The sequence below is a fragment of the Lipophrys pholis genome (assembly GCF_963383615.2).
Source record: "Lipophrys pholis genome assembly, chromosome: 8".
NCBI classification, from domain to species: Eukaryota; Metazoa; Chordata; class Actinopteri; order Blenniiformes; family Blenniidae; genus Lipophrys; species Lipophrys pholis.
Window position 1 is genome coordinate 2,003,209 of NC_137630.1, and position 23,757 is coordinate 2,026,965.

General features: G+C 46.9%; 2 protein-coding genes across 4 annotated transcripts in view; both read right to left on the reverse strand.

The window, feature by feature from the left end:
* Positions 1 to 1,358: 1,358 nt before the first annotated feature.
* Positions 1,359 to 16,335, reverse strand: LOC308113950 (uncharacterized protein). 2 transcript variants are annotated; one of them, XM_080470534.1, is made up of 7 exons: positions 16,012 to 16,335; positions 15,560 to 15,638; positions 13,335 to 13,430; positions 9,544 to 9,578; positions 8,999 to 9,024; positions 4,184 to 4,279; positions 1,359 to 3,831 (listed from the first exon to the last, which is right to left on the reverse strand). In XM_080470534.1, the coding sequence occupies exons 2-7, from the start codon at positions 15,636 to 15,638 to the stop codon at positions 3,624 to 3,626; spliced, it is 540 nt and encodes a 179-aa protein (XP_080326660.1). In that variant the 5' UTR covers positions 16,012 to 16,335; the 3' UTR covers positions 1,359 to 3,623. The 2 variants fall into 2 exon arrangements, with proteins under 2 accessions (XP_080326660.1, XP_080326659.1); XM_080470533.1 differs by lacking the exon at positions 16,012 to 16,335 and adding an exon at positions 15,841 to 16,008.
* Positions 16,336 to 21,417: 5,082 nt separating this feature from the next.
* flna (filamin A, alpha (actin binding protein 280)) overlaps positions 21,418 to 23,757 on the reverse strand; it is a 54,933-nt gene continuing 52,593 nt past the window's right edge. For both annotated transcript variants that reach the window (XM_080470526.1, XM_080470525.1), the window contains 2 exons: positions 23,286 to 23,483; positions 21,418 to 22,847 (listed from right to left, as the gene is read on the reverse strand). In XM_080470526.1, the coding sequence (XP_080326652.1) occupies positions 22,663 to 22,847; positions 23,286 to 23,483 (383 nt within the window). In that variant the 3' untranslated portion in view covers positions 21,418 to 22,662. The remainder of the gene's footprint in view (positions 22,848 to 23,285; positions 23,484 to 23,757) is intronic.

The window sequence follows — 23,757 nt, forward strand, 5'->3', positions numbered from 1 at the left end:
TAACTCCTTTAGGAAGCCTCCTAACACCTTTCACTAACTCCTTTAGGAAGTCTCCTAACACCTTTCCTATCTCCTTTAGGAAGTCTCCTAACACCTTTCCTATCTCCTTTAGGAAGCCTCCTAACACCTTTACTAACTCCTTTAGGAAGCCTCCTAACACCTTTCACTAACTCCTTTAGGAAGTCTCCTAACACCTTTCCTATCTCCTTTAGGAAGCCTCCTAACACCTTTCACTAACTCCTTTAGGAAGCCTCCTAACTCCTTTCACTAACTCCTTTAGGAAGCCTTCTAACACCTTTCACTAACTCCTTTAGGAAGCCTCCTAACTCCTTTCATTAACTCCTTTAGGAAGCCTCCTAACACCTTTACTAACTCCTTTAGGAAGTCTCCTAACACCTTTCCTTAACCATGAAGTCATCCATGCGGTTAAGGAAAGGTGGAGGAAAGGAGGAAGGAGGGACTATTCGGAAGCGCTCCATGTAGTCTCTCCATGATGAAGTGGTCCAACAGAACCGTGGTGGTCCAACAGAACCGTGGTGGTCCAACAGACTGATGCTGGGTGGTCTTTCCTGGACCACCTCTTCTTTGTGGGAAGTCCATCAATGCTTTAGGACAATGACTGACGGGTGGATGTGAAACAGGAAATCTTCCATGAAGGTGGTGTCTCCTCCTCGTCAGGCTGCAAAATAAAACCTCTTGAAACGGATCATGGATCTCCGGAGAACCTGATTGGCCACAGAGAAATAATAAGAACACTTTCAAATCTTGTGGCCATGAATGAAACGATCTCTTTCCCTCATGTTATGAATGTGTGGGAACAACTGCTCACTTTGTTCCCACGTGTTATTAACTTGATAAAGTGCTACTCTCTGTTACCACTCTGTCATTTAGGTTTTTCTCTGGAGCCACTCAGAAAAAAAGAAAAACAAAATTGTGTTAAAATATTTAAAACGCAATGAAAACCTTTAGAATGGCAGACATGTTGAGAATCATGAGGAAATCTTGATTAAAAAATAAGACGAGGATCAGGATTAGATTTAGGACCTTAATGTGTTTCAACTAAAAATTATCAAAACATATTTTAAAAAATCGAATTTAAATAAAAATCTGAAGTGAAAATGTCAAAAATAAGTTAAAGGTTTGATTTTTTTTTATATTTGTTCTTCAAATTCTAGAATATTACAAAAATATGTTTAGGTTCATACTCACAGTGGATACGTCCAGAGCTTCTGTCTGTCCCTCTATTTAACACTTTTAATGTAGAAAACTGAGGAACCAAAATGAAGCTGTACTAACTCACAAAGTTCCTCTCAATTCTATGAAGAGATATTTCTTAAGAAAAGCTCTGCAGTCTGTTTGATGTAAACTTTATTTTATTCCCCTGATTTAAAGTCTTTGGTTTTCCTCTGTCGAGCTCCAGGAAATGATCAGGAACACAAAACACATTCAGCGGCATTAAAACAATAAAACAGCAAAGTGTGGAAAACAAACAGTTCAGAAAGAAAGAAAGAAAGAAAGAAAGAAAGAAAGAAAGAAAGGAAGCAGAAAACCAAATCAGAAGAGTTTCATCCTCGGGAGAGAAACAGACCGTTGTGATTGGCTCATAGGAAAACTGCTGAATGTGCAAAAGGAAAAAGCAAAGTCAGCAGCAGGTCGACAGGAGCAGGAGCCACAGAGACGGTTTGGACATTCTTTAAAGACACAGAGTGAAGACAGACGGTAAATTATGTTCTCACAAAATATCAAGAGGAGAGAGATGGTTCGTACACCAGCAACTTCATCACCAGCAACTTCCTCACCAGCAACTTCCTCACCAGCAACTTCCTCACCAGCAGTTAGCCCAGTGTCGCTCAGAAGGGATAGCAGGTCCAACGCTTCACTGAGCTCCAACGCTACTCGAAGTTTGAACCACAGAAAAGTGCCTGAACCAGGGAGTCATCAAGACACTTGTCCCAGTTCAGTGAAACACCTGCAGGAGTCTGTTGCTCGGGCGTGACGGCGTCCTGAGAGGAGAACCACTGACCAATCCCAGCCTCTTTAGCCTCATTAGCCTCGTTCTGGGCGGAACAACTCAGGTTCATCAAACATGCTACGTCTGATTTCGCTTGGAAACAGACGTCAAAACCAAATTGCCCAATTGCGAAAAGACCAACCCAATGTCGGGCGGGGCCTACGCCCAGAAGAAGACTGTCAGTCCCGTAAAGGTCGACACACTTTGGGTGTGCTCCTGCGTGACTCCACCTAGTGGCCAGCGCTGCTCATTGCATTTGGCTACATTTACTCGCTACGCTACGCTTTGCCACTGTAGACTGGAAGGCTGCTGGAGGTGACGTAGTGTTGACACAGAGGAGATGGAGGTGATGTAGCGTCGACACAGAGATGGAGGTGACGTAGCATCAACACAGAAGAGGGGGAAGTGACGTAGCGTCAACACAGAAAAGACGGAGGTGATGTAGGGTAGACACAAAGGAGATGGAGGTGACGGTATGTCGACACAGAGGCTGGTGGAGGTGACGTAGCGTTGACAGAGGCTGATGGAGGTGACGGTGCGTCGACACAGAGGAGATGGAGGTGATGTAGCGTTGACACAGAGATGGAGGTGACGTAGCATCAACACAGAAGAGAGGGAGGTGACGAAGCGTTGACACAGAAAAGACGGAGGTGATGTAGGGTAGACACAAAGGAGATGGAGGTGACGGTATGTCGACACAGAGGCTGGTGGAGGTGACGTAGCGTTGACAGAGGCTGATGGAGGTGACAGTGCGTCGACACAGAGGCTGGTGGAGGTGACATAGTGTTGACACAGAGGAGATGGAGGTGATGTAGCGTCGACACAGAGGCTGGTGGAGGTGACATAGTGTTGACACAGAGGAGATGGAGGTGATGTAGCGTTGACACAGAGGCTGGTGGAGGTGACATAGTGTTGACAGAGGCTGATGGAGGTGACGGTGCGTCGACACAGAGGCTGTTGGAGGTGACAGAGTGTTGACACAGAGGAGATGGAGGTGATGTAGCGTTGACACAGAGGCTGGTGGAGGTGACGTAGCGGCGACAGACTTATGGAGGTGACGTAGAGGAGGTTTGTGACATAGTTTCCACACAGTATAAAATAGGCTTTACGGCATTTAATAAGTACTCGTATCAGTACGCGATACTAAAGGATAGTATTCAGACTCCTTTGTGGTATCGGTGCTTCTATTATGATGCATTTCCTCTTCGTAGCTTTCTTATGACTCCGTATTAATCTACAGGGTTTGGTCATCTGAGGAGACAGGAGGTGACATGAGGAGACAGGAAGTGACATGAGGTGACAGGAAGTGACATGAGGAGACAGGAGGTGACATGAGGAGACAGGAGGTGACATGAGGAGACAGGAAGTGACATGAGGAGACAGGAAGTGACATGATGTGACAGGAAGTGACATGAGGAGACAGGAAGTGACACGAGGAGACATGAGGAGACAGGAAGTGACATGAGGAGACAGGAAGTGACACGAGGAGACAGGAAGTGACATGAGGAGACGAGAGGTGACAGGAAGTGACATGAGGAGACAGGAAGTGTGTGATGCGGCATTTGTAACGTTCACAGTGCTTGAAGCTGTGAGAACCATAAAGACACACTCTCTACAGCTCTGAGGCGGCGGGCTCAGACTGCTGTCCGATGGGCTCGGCCAGTCGGCACAGGGAGAAGTAGAGGGCGGCGGCTAACACGGCGAGCAGCAGCAGCAGCTTCAGCAGCGTCCACACGCAGCTCACACCCTGCTTCCTGCTTCCTGTGGGCGGGGCGGCCTGATGATTGACAGCTTTGGTGGTCTGGAGGACCAGATGGGGTCTGAGGGACACCATAGAAAATCTGACTCAGTAAATCCTCATTTCCTCAAACTAACAATGAGTCCATGAAGGACACCGAAGACATGAGAAATAATCTCATTTAAACCAGAAAAAACCCGTCTGATATAAACTTCTCATATTCACAGAAACGTCTTTACTCCTTTGTCTTTGAAAATGACTGCTTTGTAATCAACTGTCTGTCAGAGGATCTAACTTGTTACAGTGAGAAACGTTTTCATTCTCAAACATAAAATCATTACAAAGGTGGAGTTTTGTTGAGCTCTACACTTCACCTCCAGAGTGTTATCAATAAATGGCAGAGTGACGTTAGAAGCAGTCATTGTTAAACTCACTCTATGTCCTCCTCTGTGTCCCCCTCTGCGTCCTGGTCTTCCTCTTGGTCTTCCTCCTGGTCTTCCTCCGGCTCAGAGTCTTTCCTTTGTTTCAGCCTGCAGGAGGAAGATTCATTCACAGGAAATGAGAGCACAGTCCAGGTTCAGCTTCTGCACCAAACAGCAGAGAACTCCGCCTTCTTGGAGTGTGTGTGTGGGGGTGATGGTGCAAGGGGTTTGGGTGGGTGGGGGGTGAATGGGAGGAACGGTCTGCCCGATCTGAACTGAGTTGTTGTTGGAGTTCTGTCGTAGACTGTCCAGAACAAACACCATGTTGTACATGGTACCAGAGCCCCTCGGGTCTCAGGTCCATGATCCATTCCGTTGTGGTTTCACCTGATCTGAGGCTGTATGTTCTGGAAGATCCAAACACATAGAGAGGATATGGTGGGACAGAGAATAGAAATGAAAAGAATAGAACCAAACACTAAAGGAGGTGGCTGCCATACGGGCTCCATCTATCCACTGGGAGCAGTTTGGGGTTCAGTGTCTTGCTCATGGACACTTCGACATATGGACAGGGGGAGATGGGGAATTCAACCTGCAGCCTCCCACCTGCTTGTTAGCGGTTAGCATTAGTGCTTGGCTAGCCGTTAGCAACCCCACCTGTGAGAACCTCCCCTGTGGAAGCAGCCATGTTGTGCTGGAGCCAGAAGCTACTTGGTGCCTGTCATGACGGCGGCCCGGTGTCCCTGCTGGTGGACACGCCAAGCTGTCAATCTGAAAAGTCTGCTTCTTGTGGATGTTGTCCTCCTGGTGGCGACACAGGAGGACAACAGTTCACTACTGCGTGTGATGTGGTTGGGAATCGGAACAGCATCTTGAAGTTTCAGTCCACAGTCTCATGGGAAATGAAGGCCTGGGGCCTCATTTATAAAGGTTGCTGGAGCACAACAGGTCCTGAAAGATGCGTACGCCACTTCCCACGCAAGGTTTGTGATCTAAAAAAATTAACTTTGTGAGAGAATGTGCGTACCGACACCACAACTTAGACCCTTGAACATTTTGGAGACGGGGAAACGGGCAGCACTGATGATGAAGTGGTGAACTGAACCAGATGATGAAGTGATGAACTGAACCGGATGATGAAGTGATGAACTGAACCAGATGAAGTGGTGAACTGTACCAGATGATGAAGTGGTGAACTGTACCAGATGATGAAGTGATGAACTGAACCAGATGATGAAGTGGTGAACTGAACCGGATGATGAAGTGATGAACTGAACTAGATAGTAAAGTGGTGAACTGAACCGGATGATGAAGTGGTGAACTGAACCGGATGATGAAGTGGTGAACAGAACCAGATGATGAAGTGGTGAATTGAACCGGATGAAGAAGTGGCGAATTGAACCGGATGATGAAGTGGTGAACTGAACCGGATGATGAAGTGGTGAATTGAACCGGATGAAGTGAACTGAACCGGATGATGAAGTGGTGAATTGAACCGGATGAAGAAGTGGTGAACTGAACCGGATGATGAAGTGGTGAATTGAACCGGATGAAGTGAACTGAACCAGATGATGAAGTGGTGAACTGAACCGGATGATGAAGTGGTGAATTGAACCGGATGAAGAAGTGGTGAGCTGAACCGGTTGATGAAGTGGTGAATTGAACCGGATGAAGTAAACTGAACCAGATGATGAAGTGGTGAACTGAACCGGATGAAGTGGTGAACTGAACCAGATGATGAAGTGGTGAACTGAACCAGATGATGAAGTGGTGAATTGAACCGGATAATGAAGTGGTGAACTGAGTCGGATGAAGTGGTGAATTGAACCGGATGGTGAAGTGGTGAATTGAACCGGATGATGAAGTGGTGAATTGAACCGAATGATGAAGTGGTGAATTGAACCGGATGGTGAAGTGGTGAACCGAACCGGATGATGAAGTGGTGAATTGAACCGAATGATGAAGTGGTGAACTGAACCGGATGATGAAGTGGTGAACTGAACCGGATGATGAAGTGGTGAACTGAACCGGATGATGAAGTGGTGAACTGAACCGGATGAAGAAGTGATGAACTGAACCGGTTGATGAAGTGGTAAATTGAACCGGATGAAGTGATGAACTGAACCGGTTGATGAAGTGGTGAATTGAAGCCAGATTCATCTCATACGTTCAATGTCTTCACATACTGTATTAGACTTATTGATCCACCTCATCGTCAACAGCTGATCTGCAGTGTTCTAGATGTTTCTTTAGTGAGACGTTACTGCTGAATCAGCAGCACCATGATCAGTAGAACTGATTAATGATACAGAGCGGTGGATAGAACTGATTGATTATCAATGACATGGAGAACAGAACTGATTGATTATCAATGATATAGAGAACAGAACTGATTGATTATCAATTGTGACAAGGTGTGTAACAATTGGTCTAATTTCAAAGAAAGCATCAAAATTACACGGTGACAGTTGTGCTTAAAGCGGCACTGTGGATGCTCTGCACCGCCATGCGCTCTGGATGATCTGGAGCTGCAGACAGACGACCTCCTCCAACCTCCTCCACCCTCCTCCTCTACCTCTAGTGACTGAGGACACAACACAAAGTCCACTGAACCTTTCCACTGTCCCTGTTGAAATAATTAATTTATACATTTTATAAACAGATACAACTTTATCGTTCTGCTGTGTCTCCACCAAAATGTCTCCTTCCTCTACCACACGGTGGCGTCACAACCATGATGTCACTCTCCTCGGACCTCCACCTTCACATCACTCTTCTCCTCTCCATCAGTGATGACGAGCTGCTGATCACTTGTTTTTTCTTTAATTAGTGATTCCACTACTGTGACACCAGATAACATCTTCTCCTGACCTCCACCTCCTCCATCACTATTTCTCTCTCAGTAAAATTCCTTTTCCTCGTCTTTTCTTTTCATTCTTGCTGAATGAGATGTACAAATATTGACGAGGCCCTTTGCATTGACCATTTATGGTAGAAAGGGGGCGTGTTGAGGGCGGGGCCTGAACGCTCACCTTCCAGGTGGACTAGGATCTATTAAAGGAAAGTGTGTACAGATGTGCGCACGCAGCGTTTTAGAGATCCAAATTTTTTGGGCGCAGAAACATTTTCAGTAGAAGTCCTGGACCAGGTTTTATAAATGAAGCCTCTGGAGTTTAAGTGTCTCTGAGTCTCATTCAGCAGTGATGGAGGACAGATGGTGAGACGACCCAGATTAGGACAAACGGCTGCAGTAACTCAATGTATCGACTGCTGTGATGAAGAGGAGCTCGTCTACACCCTCACTGTGGATCATCTCCACCCTCGCTGTAGATCATCTCCACCCTCGCTGTGGATAATCTCCACCCTCGCTGTAGATCATCTCCACCCTCGCTGTAGATCATCTCCACCCTCACTGTGGATCATCTCCACCCTCACTGTAGATCATCTCCACCCTCACTGTGGATCATCTCCACCTTCACTGTGGATCATCTCCACCCTCGCTGTGGATCATCTCCACCCTCGCTGTGGATCATCTCCACCCTCGCTGTAGATCATCTCCAGCCTCGCTGTAGATCATCTCCACCCTCACTGTGGATCATCTCCAGCCTCGCTGTAGATCATCTCCACCCTCGCCGTAGATCATCTCCACCCTCACTGTGGATCATCTCCACCATCGCTGTAGATCATCTCCACCCTCACTGTGGATCATCTCCACCTTCACTGTAGATCATCTCCACCCTCACTGTAGATCATCTCCAGCCTCACTGTAGATCATCTCCACCCTCACTGTGGATCATCTCCACCCTCACTGTAGATCATCTCCACCCTCGCTGTAGATCATCTCCACCCTCACTGTAGATCATCTCCAGCCTCACTGTGGATCATCTCCAGCCTCACTGTAGATCATCTCCAGCCTCACTGTGGATCATCTCCACCCTCGCTGTAGATCATCTCCAGCCTCACTGTGGATCATCTCCAGCCTCACTGTAGATCATATCCAGCCTCACTGTGGTCATGAACTTTGGATTGTGACCTGAAGAATGAGATCCAGGGATCAAGTGGTTGAATGAGTTTTCTCCTCAGGGTGGAGGCGTTGTTCTTGGTGACAGAGTGAGAGATCATCCATCAGGAGAGACTCAGGGTGAAGCTGCTGCTCCTCCTCATTGAGAGGAGTCAGTTGAGGAGGTTCATCTGATGAGGACGCCCCCTGGTGGCCTCCCTTTAGAGGTCCACCACACTGGGAGGAGGCCTTGAGGTCGGCCCAGGACTCTGGAGAGGTTAGATCTCTGGTTTGGTCTGAGAGAGAAGAAGAGTTCATCCAGAGGATTTGGAGGAAAGAGATGACTGGACTTCTTTCTTCTCTATTTCAGATGGATGGATGGATGGATGGATGGGTGGATGGAAGGATGGAAGGATGGATGGGTGGATGGATGGATGGATGGAAGGAAGGATGGATGGATGAGTGGATGGAAGGAAGGATGGATGGATGGATGGATGGATGGATGGGTGGATGGATGGATGGATGGATGGATGGGTGGATGGATGGATGGATGGATGGATGGGTGGATGGATGGAAGGATGGATGGGTGGATGGATGGGTGGAAGGATGGATGGATGGATGGGTGGATGGATGGAAGGAAGGATGGATGGATGAATGGATGGATGGACTTGTGGACATTTTACATGTTTAAGTGCAGTGATCCACATTTCTAAGACTTTTTAATACAACAGGTCTCATGACTTTTTCTCATTGTGTGTGTGTGTGTGTGTGTGTGTGTGTGTGTGTGTGTGTGTGTGTGTGTGTGTGTGTGTGTGTGTGGTACTCACACATTGGTGTAAGACTCTTGCTTCACCTGTAAGCATAGACAGAAGATTGTTTGTGAGCTGCTGTGGCCCAGTCAGTTAGTAACTCAGTCAGTCAGTAACTCAGTCAGTTAGTTAGTAACTCAGTCAGTAACTCAGTCAGTTAGTAACTCAGTCAGTCAGTTAGTAACTCAGTCAGTAACTCAGTCAGTTAGTAACTCAGTCAGTCAGTCAGTAACTCAGTCAGTAACTCAGTCAGTCAGTTAGTAACTCAGTCAGTAACTCAGTCAGTCAGTCAGTAACTCAGTCAGTCAGTCAGTTAGTAACTCAGTCAGTCAGTCAGTAACTCAGTCAGTCAGTCAGTCACTCAGTTAGTAACTCAGTCAGTCAGTCAGTAACTCAGTCAGTCAGTTAGTAACTCAGTCAGTTAGTAACTCAGTCAGTCAGTCAGTCTGTCAGTTAGTAACTCACTCAGTCAGTCAGTCTGTCAGTTAGTAACTCACTCAGTCAGTCAGTCAGTCAGTCAGTCAGTCAGTCCACAGAGAAAGAAGCTGACGATCAGGACTCACTGGACTGTGGTACGTGATGTAGGTAACTTCCTCCTCTGAAAAGAGACAAAGACACAAATCATCAGTAAGACAACAAGTCAACAACTATCAGTCAACAATCAACCATCAGTGTGTAACACCGCCCCCCCTCCTCCTCCACGGCGCAGTGCAGCAGTGGTTAGCTCCGTCTCTCCACTCATTAGACCTCCAAACATTTCCTCTTGCTTTCAGAGCGAATAAGAAGAAGTCTGGAACATTTCATTTAACCTCAGTTCAGTTTCAACACAATCCCATTGTACTGATGTCCTCCGGTGAAAGACACACCGACATGTTAGTCTTTCTGTCAGAATGGAAATTCTCCAAACTCTCTGTTCAATCTTCACGTCATTGTGTCACCTGTGCACAACAAAAGCAGTTCCTTGTTTCTTTGAAGAAGTTGTAAATCCTTTGATACGTCCATGCAAATGATTCTGTACAATCCTCTGCTGTGTCCTACATCATCATTACTGATGTCATGTTGATCAAATCGTATTGGAATGCTCCCTGTGGAATAGTCTCACCCCCCACAACATTCAGCCTCTACTTCATAGCACCAGTCTTCACATGCAAATTGGTTGAACACGTTGTCATAATATGTCAAGAACATTTCTTTACATTTCCATTAGACTTTTTTTCTAACTCTGTCCTGACTTGGTGAGTTGCTCCCAGGTGAATGTTGACTTTCTCCAGTGAATCGTATCTATATAGGCGGAGCACAACACGGTGTTAGACCTTCTGACAATGGAAGGAGAAAGAAACTGTACGGGGTCAACAGCCAGAGAGGAAGAGGAGGAGGAGGAGGAGGAAGAGGAGGAGGAGGAGTTGGGAGGCCAAACAGAGGACGAGGCAGAAGAGGCCTGATGAGCTAAGAGCCACGCCTGGAGAACATGTTCTAGATCATGGGCTTCATATGGCCGAGGCTGGTCCAAGGGTGCAGCCAAGAACCACTGTGTCCTCAATCCTTCAGACTTTCCTCAACACTACAGGTATGTAATCTAACAGGAGGCGCTGAGCTGGAATACTGTGTACTTTCTGGAATGCTTCATACAATATTACAGTATTCCACTTGCATTTTACAATATACAGTAAGCAGACTTTACATAAACAGTAACATTTTATCTTACTGGATTTTGTGTTTTGGGTTACTATATTGTCTCCACAGGGGCGGCAGACCACCTCACAGGGGACTGCAGACCACCTCACAGGGGACTGGAGACCACCTCACAGGGGACTGGAGACCACCTCACAGGGGCGGCAGACCACCTCACAGGGGACTGGAGACCACCTCACAGGGGACTGGAGACCACCTCACAGGGGACTGCAGACCACCTCACAGGGGCCTGCAGACCACCTCACATGGAACTGCAGACCACCTCACAGGGGACTGGAGACCACCTCACAGGGGACTGCAGACCACCTCACAGGGGCCTGCAGACCACCTCACAGGGGCGGCAGACCACCTCACAGGGGACTGCAGACCACCTCACAGGGGACTGGAGACCACCTCACAGGGGCGGCAGACCACCTCACAGGGGACTGGAGACCACCTCACAGGGGACTGGAGACCACCTCACAGGGGCGGCAGACCACCTCACAGGGGACTGGAGACCACCTCACAGGGGCCTGCAGACCACCTCACAGGGGCGGCAGACCACCTCACAGGGGACTGGAGACCACCTCACAGGGGACTGGAGACCACCTCACAGGGGCGGCAGACCACCTCACATGGAACTGCAGACCACCTCACAGGGGACTGGAGACCACCTCACAGGGGACTGCAGACCACCTCACAGGGGCCTGCAGACCACCTCACAGGGGCGGCAGACCACCTCACAGGGGACTGCAGACCACCTCACAGGGGACTGGAGACCACCTCACAGGGGCGGCAGACCACCTCACAGGGGACTGGAGACCACCTCACAGGGGACTGGAGACCACCTCACAGGGGCGGCAGACCACCTCACAGGGGACTGGAGACCACCTCACAGGGGCCTGCAGACCACCTCACAGGGGCGGCAGACCACCTCACAGGGGACTGCAGACCACCTCACAGGGGCGGCAGACCACCTCACAGGGGACTGCAGACCACCTCACAGGGGCGGCAGAGGGTCATTCACACCTGAACAGGAGGCTATTTGCACCATGGTTGTAAAAAACTCTGCCAGAAGACTAAGGGAGAGCCAGAGTGAGACAGAGTCCATTATAGAGGACAAGAACATCTTTCCTAACATCCAAACAGTCAGCATCTCCACAGGGTGCTGAAAAGACAGCAAGTGAATATGAAGCATCTGTACACCGTTCCACTGGAAAGGAATGGTGAACGAGTGAAGAGGCTGTGCTGCCAGTATGTACAGGGAAGACCTGTATGAGCATGGAACTGGAAGCAGGTGAACCACAGCTCAGCTTCATCTGGATGAGGCTGGCTTCAATCTAACAGAAGGCAGAAGGCCACCGAGCGCCAGGCCAACGGGGCGGGAGCAGAACCATGGGTACTGCTCTCTCTGAGAGTGGGGTACTGAGGCATATTGCCATTATTGGGCCGTACCATTCAGAGCGTCTTCTCACCTTTCTAGACACTCTCTACAGGGATCTCATCCCTGGAGAAGAGAGGGGTCAGATTGGAGATGAGCTGCCAAAGTACCTGATAGTTTAGTTTCCATCGCTCCAACGTCATCAGGCAATGGAAGCCCACAGCAGGATGCTGATGGAGTTCCTCCCACCCTACTCCACATTCCTTAATCCCACTGAGGAATGTTTCTCAGCATGGAGATGGAAAGTACATGATCGCCAGCCACATACACAGAGGAGCCTTCTGGCTGGACGCAGCGTGTGATGACATCACAGCAGAGGCGGGATAAGACACTTTCCACGCTGCATCACAAGACAAACTATTGGTTGTGATGTGATGAGATGCTGTGGCCCAGAGCGGAGCGTCGGGTGGTGTAGGAGGACTGCTCTGTGAGTCCTACAGCACCGCATGTCCAGGTTTCGCTGTCTCTTCCTTTCTGTATCACCATGACGTGGTCCGTCAACAAATTACAGGTCAAACAATAAAAGCGTGAGTGTGAGTTTTGTCCAGTCTCTCCCATGCACTACGCTGTGTCCTACAATCTACAATAATTTATAATACTGTAACTTCAGCCACAGTTCACATGAGAACATCCTCCAGAGGTCACTGTTATACTGACAAGAGGACTGAGTCTTCACACACGAGGACACAAGGACCGGTCGTTCTGATAACTTGACAAAGAGAAGAGGTTTGCCAGTAATCCCTGGTGTTTGGCTGTTTGTAGGAGTTGTTCTGAGAAATGCACTCACTGTTTAGCAAATGTCCAGGAAGATTATAGAAACGTAAAGAAGCGACTGAGAAAAACTGTAAAAACAAACAAACCTGTACTTTGTTTTTTGAGCTTCTCTTTTCATTTTGTTGGAACTAAAAAAGCTCAAATGACTTGAATTATAAATCTGCAGCCTTTAATTGAGATGAAATAAGAAGAGGACTGAATGGCTGCTCACTACAACATGGAAGTAACCCAGAAACAGCAGGAGCATTAAATACTTCTAGTTACACAACTAGTTAGTTACAGCTGCACAGTTGCTTACACACAGTTAGTTACACAGGTAGTTACACAAAATACAAGCTTTAGTTACTCAGAGCTTTAGTTACCCAGAGCTGAATTTACCCAGAGTTGTAGTTACCCAGTTAGTTACCCAGAGTTGTAGTTACTCAGAGCTGTAGTTACCCAGAGCATTAGTTACCCAGAGTTGGTTACCTTCCTCTCTGTAGTAGGTCTTGTCGGAGGACGGCTGCTCTGCTCGTTCCTCCATGGCCTCTTCCAGCTTCCTCTCGTACAATTTCCGAGTGGAATCTAAAGTTACATGAATACTTTATTACTTCACATGAGAACATTACTGAAGACCAGTTTCAAGCTGAATTACAGAAGATGACTGTTCCTCTGGTGAGACTTTTAAGTTTTAAAGAAGATCTGAAACATTCACACATGATTTCATTTTTATTTATTCATCCATCTCCTCCCTCTGATCCGTTCCCAGGTGGTGGTGGTGTCAGTCTGAGCACCGTCACCCAGATCACATTGACCCATTGAGAACCTTCCTGCAGGTGGAGAGCCCACAGGAAGGTGGAGAGCCCACAGGAAGGTGGAGAGCCCACAGGAAGGTGGAGAGCCCACAGGAAGGTGGTGCCCGGTGTGGGACATGAACCTTGGATGATTACTGGAGGAGCTGGAGAGTCAATATAGAGGAGCTGGAGAGTCAATATAGAGGAGCTGTAGAGTCACTAGAGAAGCTGTAGAGTCACTACAGAGGAGCTGTAGAGTCACTAGAGAGACGCTGTAGAGTAACTCGAGGGGTTGTAGAGTCACTACAGACTAACTAGAGGAGCTGTAGAGTCACACCAGTCATTGGAGGAGCTGTAGAGTCACTGGAGGAGCTGTAGAGTCATTAGAGAGGAGCTGTAGAGCCACTAGAGAGAAGCTGTAGAGTCACTAGAGGGGCTGTAGCGTCACTACAGTCACTAGAGGAGCTGTAGAGTCATTAGAGAGAAGCTGTAGAGCCACTAGAGAGAAGCTGTAGAGTCACTAGAGGGGCTGTAGCATCACTACAGTCACTAGAGGAGCTGTAGAGTCATTAGAGAGAAGCTGTAGAGTCAGTAGAAGAGCTGTAGAGTCACTACAGTCACTAGAGGAGCTGTAGAGTAACTACAGAGTAACTAAAGGAGCTGTAGAGTCACTAGCGGAGCTATAGAGTCACTAGAGAGAAGCTGTAGAGTAACTAGAGGAGCTGTAGAGTCACTTCAGTCACTGGAGGAGCCGTAGACTCACTAAAGAGGAGCTGTAGAGTCACTAGAGAGGAGTTGTAGAGTCACTCGGGGAACTGTAGAGTCACTAGAGGAGATGTAGTCTTTTCTTGACACTCTGTAGCTTCTAATTCAGTTTGATTATTAACTCTGTCACTTCTTTAAAAAAATGATTAAAAAAAAGATTAAAAAACAGTTTATTTTAAGTCTGTTGAGGCACAGTCCTAAAACTCTTTGAAAGATGATTGAAGAGTTCACTAAACTCAGACTAACTGTCATTTCCAGTAAACCAGCAACAAAACTAACCCTGACCGAGGACTAGCAAAGCTTCTCCTTGTATTTGTTTACTGGTATGTACTGGCTGTTTGAACGCACTATAGCTTTCACCACTAGGGGGCTCTCCGTTCACTAGCTGTATGAACGTACGTTAGCTTTCACCACTAGGGGGCTCTCCGTTCACCAGCTGTATGAACGTACTATAACTTTCACCACTAGGGGGCTCTCCGTTCACCAGCTGTTTGAACGTACTATAGCTTTCGCCACTAGGGGGCTCTCCGTTCACTAGCTGTTTGAATGCACTATAGCTTTTGCCACTAGGGGGCTCTCCGTTCACCAGCTGTATGAACGTACTATAACTTTCACCACTAGGGGGCTCTCCGTTCACTAGCTGTTTGAACGTACTATAACTTTTCACCACTAGGGGGCTCTCCGTTCACTAGCTGTTTGAACGTACTATAGCTTTCACCACTAGGGGGCTCTCCGTTCACTAGCTGTTTGAACGTACTATAGCTTTCACCACTAGGGGGCTCTCCGTTCACTAGCTGTTTGAACGTACTATAACTTTCACCACTAGGGGGCTCTCCGTTCACTAGCTGTTTGAACGTACTATAACTTTCACCACTAGGGGGCTCTCCGTTCACCAGCTGTTTGAACGTACTATAACTTTCACCACTAGGGGGCTCTCCGTTCACCAGCTGTTTGAACGTACTATAACTTTCACCACTAGGGGGCTCTCCGTTCACCAGCTGTTTGAAGTTAATATTGACTGAAAGTGACTCATGATGAAGAGCCAACCTGAGAACTTCACCACCTGATGAAGGTTCCAGTCTCATGAGGATCTGTTCTGCTCTCATTTATAAAAATCCTGAAAACAAACACCAGAATGAAGAAGGACCTGCTCACCGACAATGGGTCCATGTTTGATTCCATAGTCTGACAACAAACTGACGAGTTCCTCCTCTGTCTTCTCACTCAGAGACATCTGGAGAGAGAGAGAGGGATGGAGAGAGAGAGAGAGAGAGAGAGAGAGAGAGAGAGAGAGAGAGAGAGAGAGAGAGAGAGAGAGAGAGAAATGTTGGTAAAAATCGTTTCCAGCCTTTCAAACATTTGATATTAACAACTTGTTCAGTTTCCGGTGTTTTTGCTTGAGTCAGTAAACGTTTGAGTAGAAATACTCCAGGAACCATTGTAACGCTCCTCAGCTCGTTCCTTTGAATTAATCCGCCTCCTGAGAACAGAAAGTCCCAAAACAACCCGGCGGACAGTACGTGGTGCGGCTGAGCCCGCAGGTCACCGGAGACACGGGGAATGAAGGAGTTCACACGATGTAAACATGGAATGAAAACTTTTCTCACCTTGAAGAAAGTCTCGAGCTGCTGCCGCACGGAGAGGCGCGGGGTGCCAGGTCTGACACACTTTCCGTGGGAACAGAGGAGAAAGCCCGCCCAAATCCCTGGAAACCAGCCAAGCAGCCTCTCGAACCATCAGGACATTTTAAACTTATCACATGTAGTGCAGAAGACTTAAGAGAAACACTGCTTCACTAACAGGAAGTAACATGAATCAGCTTCTTAGATAATCTCAGATTGAGCAGATCCATCGGTAGTATTTCACTGTTACACGATACCACAGTTCTATCAGACTTTCTGTGCAGTATTTTGTAAAAACCCGCCAGATGTGCTGAAAATCTGCCCACTTTTTAATGAACCCGCCCAAACGGACCTTTCCTTCAAAACAAGCCTAGAGAGGCGTTAACCTGCCCAACCTGGCAACCCAGGTGGGAGCGCCAGATCTGCAGAGGCAGAGACGCTAATTATGCCTTATTATTATTATTGTTGTTATTATTATAATTATTATTGTTGTTATTATTATTATTATTATTGAAAGGTTGTTGAAAATATAAACTAGGATAAATGTTTGTATAGAATTAGAATTAGAATAGAATGAAAACTTTATTGTCATTGTCACCAGTACAACAACAATAAAAAAGTGTCGACCATCAGTGCATCATAAAATCAATGAACGCACAAATAAAAACTTGAAATATAAAAATAGAGGGATAAAACAGTGAGAGCAGAGAGTGGAGAGAGCTCTTTCCTCTGTTCAGCTGCACTGAGCTGTACCCAGTCATTAGGGGCAGGTGGGGCTGAGCGCCACCTGCTGTCATCAGAAAGGACTGCATGCAAAGTATGCTAATAACTCTTTAAGATTATCTACAGTATTTTCTTGTCTGTGAATAAAACTTCCTCTTATATAGCACATAATTACTGTGAGGACTGCCCTCCCTGGTTACTGGTCTCCTCTTGCGGTTCCAGGTGGTTTCCTCCTGATACCGAGGGTCCATTAGTGGGGCTCGCCCCTCTCTCACCATGCAGTGTGTATTGGATGCAGTAAAGTGAAAGTGCGCATGCTCAGGCTGTGGCTGTGATTTTGATGCCGAGTGGGTCTTGAAGCCCCGCCCACAAAAACGTCATTAGATGCTCAAAGCTGATTGGCTGGTGCTGATTGAGGCGGAGCTTCATAGAACCGGAGCGAATCGAACAAATACCATCTTGTTAGCAGCTAAAGCTAACAAACAGTTAAGAATAAAAATTAATTAGTTTGATTATTTACGAGGACCAGTTTGAAACTCTTACTTCAGCAGAGAAAATTAAAGTAAGTAGTTGTAAGCTGTGTGACATGGTGAGGAACATCTTTTAAGAATCTCATTATTTGGAGCTTTACTGGTGGTGGAGCTGCGTCTGTGAACCATTATGACCTGGTTCTAACTTCACCATTGATATATATATCATTTTAACTGAATTTCTTTTTTTTTTGATGGGCTATTTCCAAGGCTCAACATCTTACGGGATCATCTCCTATATGGTTGTAATAATGTTGTGGCTTAAAGGTTGTGCACACACTTTACTTTGGACTTCAATAGTGTCACTCGACCTAAATGAAATCTTGCCTCACCAAGTATTTACATCTAGAAACGCCACTGGCTGTACCACACAGTACTGCAGTACGTCAGGGTACTCTGGATGGTACATTGGTAGAAGGACACCAGCAGTCTCTGTGCGATGTTGTTCTTCCTCAAATAATGTTGATGGAGTCGCTACAGAGAGCTGTAGAGTCACTAGAGGAGCTGTAGAGTCACTAGAGAGGAGCTGTAGAGTCACTAGAGGAGCTGTTGAGTCACTAGAGAGGAGCTGTAGAGTCACTAGAGGAGCTGTTGAGCCACTAGAGAAGCTGTAGTCACTAGAGAGGAGTTGTAGAGTCACTAGAGAGGAGCTGTAGAGTCCCTAGAGGAGCTGTTGAGTCACTAGAGAAGCTGTAGTCACTAGAGAGGAGCTGTAGAGTCACTAGAGGAGCTGTTGAGTCACTAGAGGAGCTGTAGAGTCACTAGAGAGGAGCTGTAGAGTCACTAGAGGAGCTGTAGAGTCACTAGAGAGGAGCTGTAGAGTCACTAGAGGAGCTATAGTCACTAGAGAGGAGTTGTAGAGTCGCTAGAGGAGCTGTAGAGTCACTAGGGAGAAGCTGTAGAGTAACTCGAGGGGCTGTAGAGTCACTAGAGGAGCTGTAAAGTCACTAGAGAGGAGCTGTAGAGTCACTAGAGGAGCTGTTGAGTCACTAGAGAGGATCTGTAGATGGGCTGTAGAGCCATGTTTGGCTCCACAGCTGCAGAACTCTGTGTGTGTGCGTGTGTGTGTGTGTGTGTGTGTGTGTGTGTGTGTGGGTGTGGGTGTGGGTGTGTGGGTGTGGGTGTGTGTGTGTGGGTGTGGGTGTGGGTGTGGGTGTGGGTGTGTGTGTGTGTGTGTGTGTGGGCGTGGGCGTGGGCGTGGGCGTGGGCGCGTGCGCGTGCGCGTGGGCGTGGGCGTGGGCGCGTGCGCGTGTGCGTGCGTGCGTGCGTGCGTGCGTGCGTGCGTGCGTGCGTGTGTGTGTGTGTGTGTGTGTGGGCGTGGGCGTGGGTGTGGGTGTGGGTGTGGGTGTGTGTGCGTGTGTGTGTGTGTGGGTGTGGGTGTGTGTTTTAACTTAATCTTTTTTAATGACAATGACCTTTTGAGAATTGGGGCGCCTCTCCAGCTCAGTGGAATCAGTGGCTGGTTGTGTCTCAGTACAAACGTCCGTCCACGTCTCCTGGGAAAAGTCCTTGTCTGCCTCCACCTCTCACCTCAGTTTAACCTGACGGGGGTTTTGTTGGTTCATTGATAGAAAAATCTTGTCTAGTTGGCCCATTATCTTGTTACCTTTACTCCCCAGTTGTATTTCAATTAAAAACTTTTCTATAGGACTGTGGTTTGTGATTGTTCTCCGTTCCTTGTGTGTTGTTAGGAAGGTTCTTAGTTGTAAATATGTAAAGAGTCTGTCCTGTCGAGGTTAAAGTAATTTTTTAATTGTTCAAAAGACTTGAAATTGTCTCCCTTGAATAACTGCTGTAAGTAAACTAGTTTATGGTTTGACCGTGTTCTAAAGCCAGAATCTAACTTGTTGCTTATGAAGGTCTTCATGAATCCAATATTTGGTAACGGTGAGAGTTTGGATTTATTTTCCTCCACACATTAAGAGTGGTCGTCGTCCCTCAGCATGGCCAAACCAACATGGAAGAGATCTTTGGACATATTCGTTTCAATATTAAGCCAGCTTGTGTGTGTATCGTTCTGGATCCCTGTTATTAGACGTTTCATTCGCGAGGCCCAGAAATAATATTTTGTTTTGGGAGTTTAAGGCTTCATCCGACTTTTAGAGCTGTGAGATTTAAACATGTGTTCTTGGTTGCTTGTTTTGCCATATTAATTTTGAAATCCTTCAGTATGTCAAGTGTCTGCTTGAATAGAAAGTAAAGTCTTTACCTTTTGGGAATTTGCTTCTCCATATACCCACAAGACCAGGTTCTGTGCTCTGGTATTTGAGTATTCTGCTCATTTTCAAAGGGAGGCTGTTTATCCAATAGGTGTGACACACAGTTAGTCTCCTCCCATTAGCAGTAGGTCAGAACTAAACCCTGTAATATTGTTAAATAATGTCCCAATAAAATTGGGTTCATCTTTGTTTGGTGCATAAACACGAATGAAAGACACTTCTATGCCATCAATTAATCTGTTCATCAAGATATATCTCCCTCTTTATCCTTGTGTACCAATGTTTGGGTAAAGTACGAGTATAGCCACAGCCGTCCTCCTTTTCAGGTCTTTCCTTTGATTGGACTATGAAGACCCCTGACATTATAGCTCACCACTTTTAATGTGTTCATTGCTTACAGAAGTAAAACTAGGGTGTAAGTCCTCACTGATACTCCCCCTCAGTCTTTATATACGTCCACGAACTCTCTGACCTCATCTTGGTGTGAATTCTGGAGTCTGGCGGGGGAGACCAGACCGTGACGGACTCCTCTTCGTCCTCATTAGGTCTTCCTGACGTCGCTGAGCTCTGGCCTCGGCGACGCTGGCGGAGTAATCTGGGAATATGGCGATCTGCTTTCTATTGTCGGTCAGTGGGGCTCGGTCCCGGGCCTGCCTCAGGATCTCCGTCGTAGTGTCATTCAGCGACGATCACCCGCGGTTTCTCTCGGCCTCCCGGTCTGGTAGGAGTAGGGATGCGATGTGAGCAGTTGATTTTTTACCTCTGGGTTGATGGCTAGGACTTCTAATCCCTTTGCCACGGCGGCGGGAGAGCTGGAGTCTGACGGCTCGTCAATGCCGACGATTCGAATGTTCACCCGTCTCATTCGTCTGTTAAAGTTTTCAGATTAGAGTCTGTAGGCAGGTTACGGAGGTGTGTCGTGCAGCCACCTCGTCTGACCATAGTCCGTCTTTTAACTCCTCTATGTCTGTCTGCATGTCCGCCACTTCAGCTCTGATTGTGTTTCTATTGCTCCTGATCTCAGACTGAATTGGCTTTAATTCAGCTTTCACAGCATTGAAATCTCAGGCCAGTGCACTTTTCAGCTGAAAGATATTACATTAGTAATACTATGATCGCATGCTTAGATACTGAGAATCTGAAGTTCATTCCAGGATGAGATTGTTCCATCAGCCTGACGTATGACGGTAGAACAGAGATAGAACTCAGCTACTCCGGATAACAACACACACACACAGCTTTCATGACACGTTGATTAAAGACGTCTGATTTTGGTTGGCAACAGACGCCATGACCAAACTGACCAATTGCACTGAAGCCCCACCTATTGACGCGGTGTGGCCCCACCCAGAAGAAAAATGTTGAACGGATGTAACACGCTGGTTGTCGTCCTGCATGAGACGTCCAGGTCCAGCGCGGCTCATTGCATTTGGCTATCTTTGCTAAATTAATGGTCAAAGGTATCTTTGTCTTGAGACTTTTATAAACAATGAAGTATAGGCTCAAAGGACCGGGAGGAACCAGCGGGCTTAAGGCCGGGTTCCAACACAGCTCTTCTTATAATCCTCAAACTCTCTCCTCTCAGGGATGCTAGCATCTCATGTTTTAGTTCTTCTGTGGCCAAACCTGTGTTTTGAGGCTGGTCGGGGTATTTATCCCCTCACGTTTGCATGTCCGCTTGACTGAGTTTTCCGGTTGGTCGTCTCTGGAAAATTGGCTGTTTTTATAAGAAATGTTTGTAAATCTGCAGGAGCTCTGAAAAGCCGTCTCACTAGCGCCCCCCTCAGACCTCCGTGTTGAGCTGCAGTGAACTCATTGAAAATGTGTGGATGTGCTCATTACGCCAGACAAACTGATCAGAGTTACTAAGGAGAAATCTGCGCCTCCGTTTCACCCGAAGAAACAAAAAGCCACAAAACTGACAGAAACATACTTAGACAACTTTATTGTGTATCAAAATACTGTCTTACAATCACTTTTAAAGCCTTTATCATTTCAGTCAATGTTGATTTTCTGTTTTGAAATATATATCAGGCACAGAGCAGGCTGGAGGAGAGGGGTCATGGGGTCAGGTGGAGGTCAGGGTGGAGGTCAGGGTGGGACAGTTTGAGGGCTGAGGGACTAAACACTGAGCACAAACCAAAGAAGCGCATGTTCTCTTGTTTTTGGTCATTTCAAAGACACCATTCCCTTTTTAAACCTTTTGTCAGACCGATCATCCTCATTCTCCCAGAAGAAGTTTGTTGGTGCCAAACAGTAAAGATCCTGCAGGAAGCAGCGGGTGTGAGCTTCCTGTCCGCTCAGCTGGAGCAGGTCAAACACCGGTTGTTTCCAGAGCGTCCTGCTGGTGGAGCTTAGAAACAAGGAAAGGTGCCGTCCACACAGCCGATATCAGGGCCACGTTAAAGGAAAGAGACTGGAAACCAAAACTGTCTACAAACTTCTGTTCAGTCTGAAAACTTCGTCGAGGATATTTTCCTTTAAAGTGAAGAAATGACAAAAGCATTTTAAACTTTATGGAAAAACATTTAGTGGATGATGAAATGCGAAGACAAATATTTAAAATAATTTTCTGATATTTGGGATTTTCCTTCAAATTGCTCAAACTTGACTTTACATTACAGTTAATATTTTTTATATCTATTTTTTCATTAATCAGATTTTTCAATGTGGCTCCAATATGTGTAGATGAAGTGTGTGAGCAGCGTGAACCAACGCTGCCGATTTTTAGTACAGGTTAAAACCTAATCCATTCAGTGTGTGTGTGTGTGTGTGTGTGTGTGTGTGTGTGTGTGTGTGTGTGTGTGTGTGTGTTGCTCCTCCAGTGTAAACCGTAACCTTCCATGCAGAGCGGGGACCAAATCTAATGCGGCTACGCTAAAGCTAAAGCTATCGAGTTCAGACAGATCCACAAACATCCACTTATGGATAAAAACGTAACAGCTGACTTACAGTAATTCAAAATAAAAGGTGCATCTTCCTCCCTAAACTGACGAGAAGAGTGAATCTTTCTTGTCTGGATCGCGGTGCAGACGGTGGGTTCTAATAATACTGAGCTACTGAGCCACGTGGGAGGGACCTGGAGCTGTAAACAAAGGCTGGGTTGGAGATCTCAGTTGATGGAAACAGTGGTCTACGTTGGGGGGGCTGGCAGAGCGGGGGCTTTACACGGTGATGTGGTAGGGGCTGCCCGGGATGTGCTCGTCCCCCCACTTGACAACCAGGATGTACTCGCCCTTCTCTTTCAGCTGGTAACTGACGTTGTACATGCGGTTGCCCAAATGTTTGACCAGGATCTCCTCGCAGGGGACTTTGGGGCCGTCCACACCGACCAGGAGCATGTTACGACCTGCAGGAGACGCACCAGAAATGCTGCTGTTTTATGAAGGTACACATTTCTATTCATGTAAATAACAATTAGTGAGGTCACACCAGGATCGCCGTCGATCTCTTTTAGGCCCTTTTTTCTCAAAGTCTTCAAGTGAATATGCAGAACTGTCATTGGGCGTCAATTTACACGACAACGGTACCAAAACAAACAGCACCCACTAGTGGCCTGGCATGCTAACTACATCGTTTTCCACATTTCTGTAGTTTCCCTGGAAACGGATATAGTTTTCAAAACGTTGCTGTGTAAACGTGAAACTTTTCTGAAATGAAAATACAAAGACTTATTTATTTTTTTACGTTTTCTCTTGAAACGTGTGTAAACAGGGCCTTGTTGGTTTGATATGCGCCGACGGTCTATACATGATGAAATGCTCTGTGTGGACAGGAGCATACACACCAGCTTTGCTGCAGTCCACACTGAAGCTGTTCTTCTGGCCAATGAAGCCCTTGGTCAGGCCCAGACCTTTGGCCACCACCTTGCTGGCGTCGGACTGGGTGGGCGGAGCCTGCTGGGAGCAGCTGATGGCCCGGCTCACCGGGTCCACCATGACGGAGGAGGTTTCATGCATGCTGTGGCTGGACACCAGCTTGGATCCTGAAAGGGGAGGAGACACCAGACGTCAGACACATTTAGTCTGTCCTGCTGTCTAATAAAATACGTCACATGTATTCTGATTACAAATAAGTTGATCAGAGTCGGAGGTCTTGTATTTAGAAATAATGTGACCTTTATGGAGCAGAGCGATTCTAAACGGTCTTCATTGTGCGTTTGGATTTATGTGTCAGGAAAAAGAGTCAAACAAATTTAAGTTTCAATCTGCAGTTAATCTCTCAGTACGATATTTAGTGAGGGTGAAAAAGTGAATGTA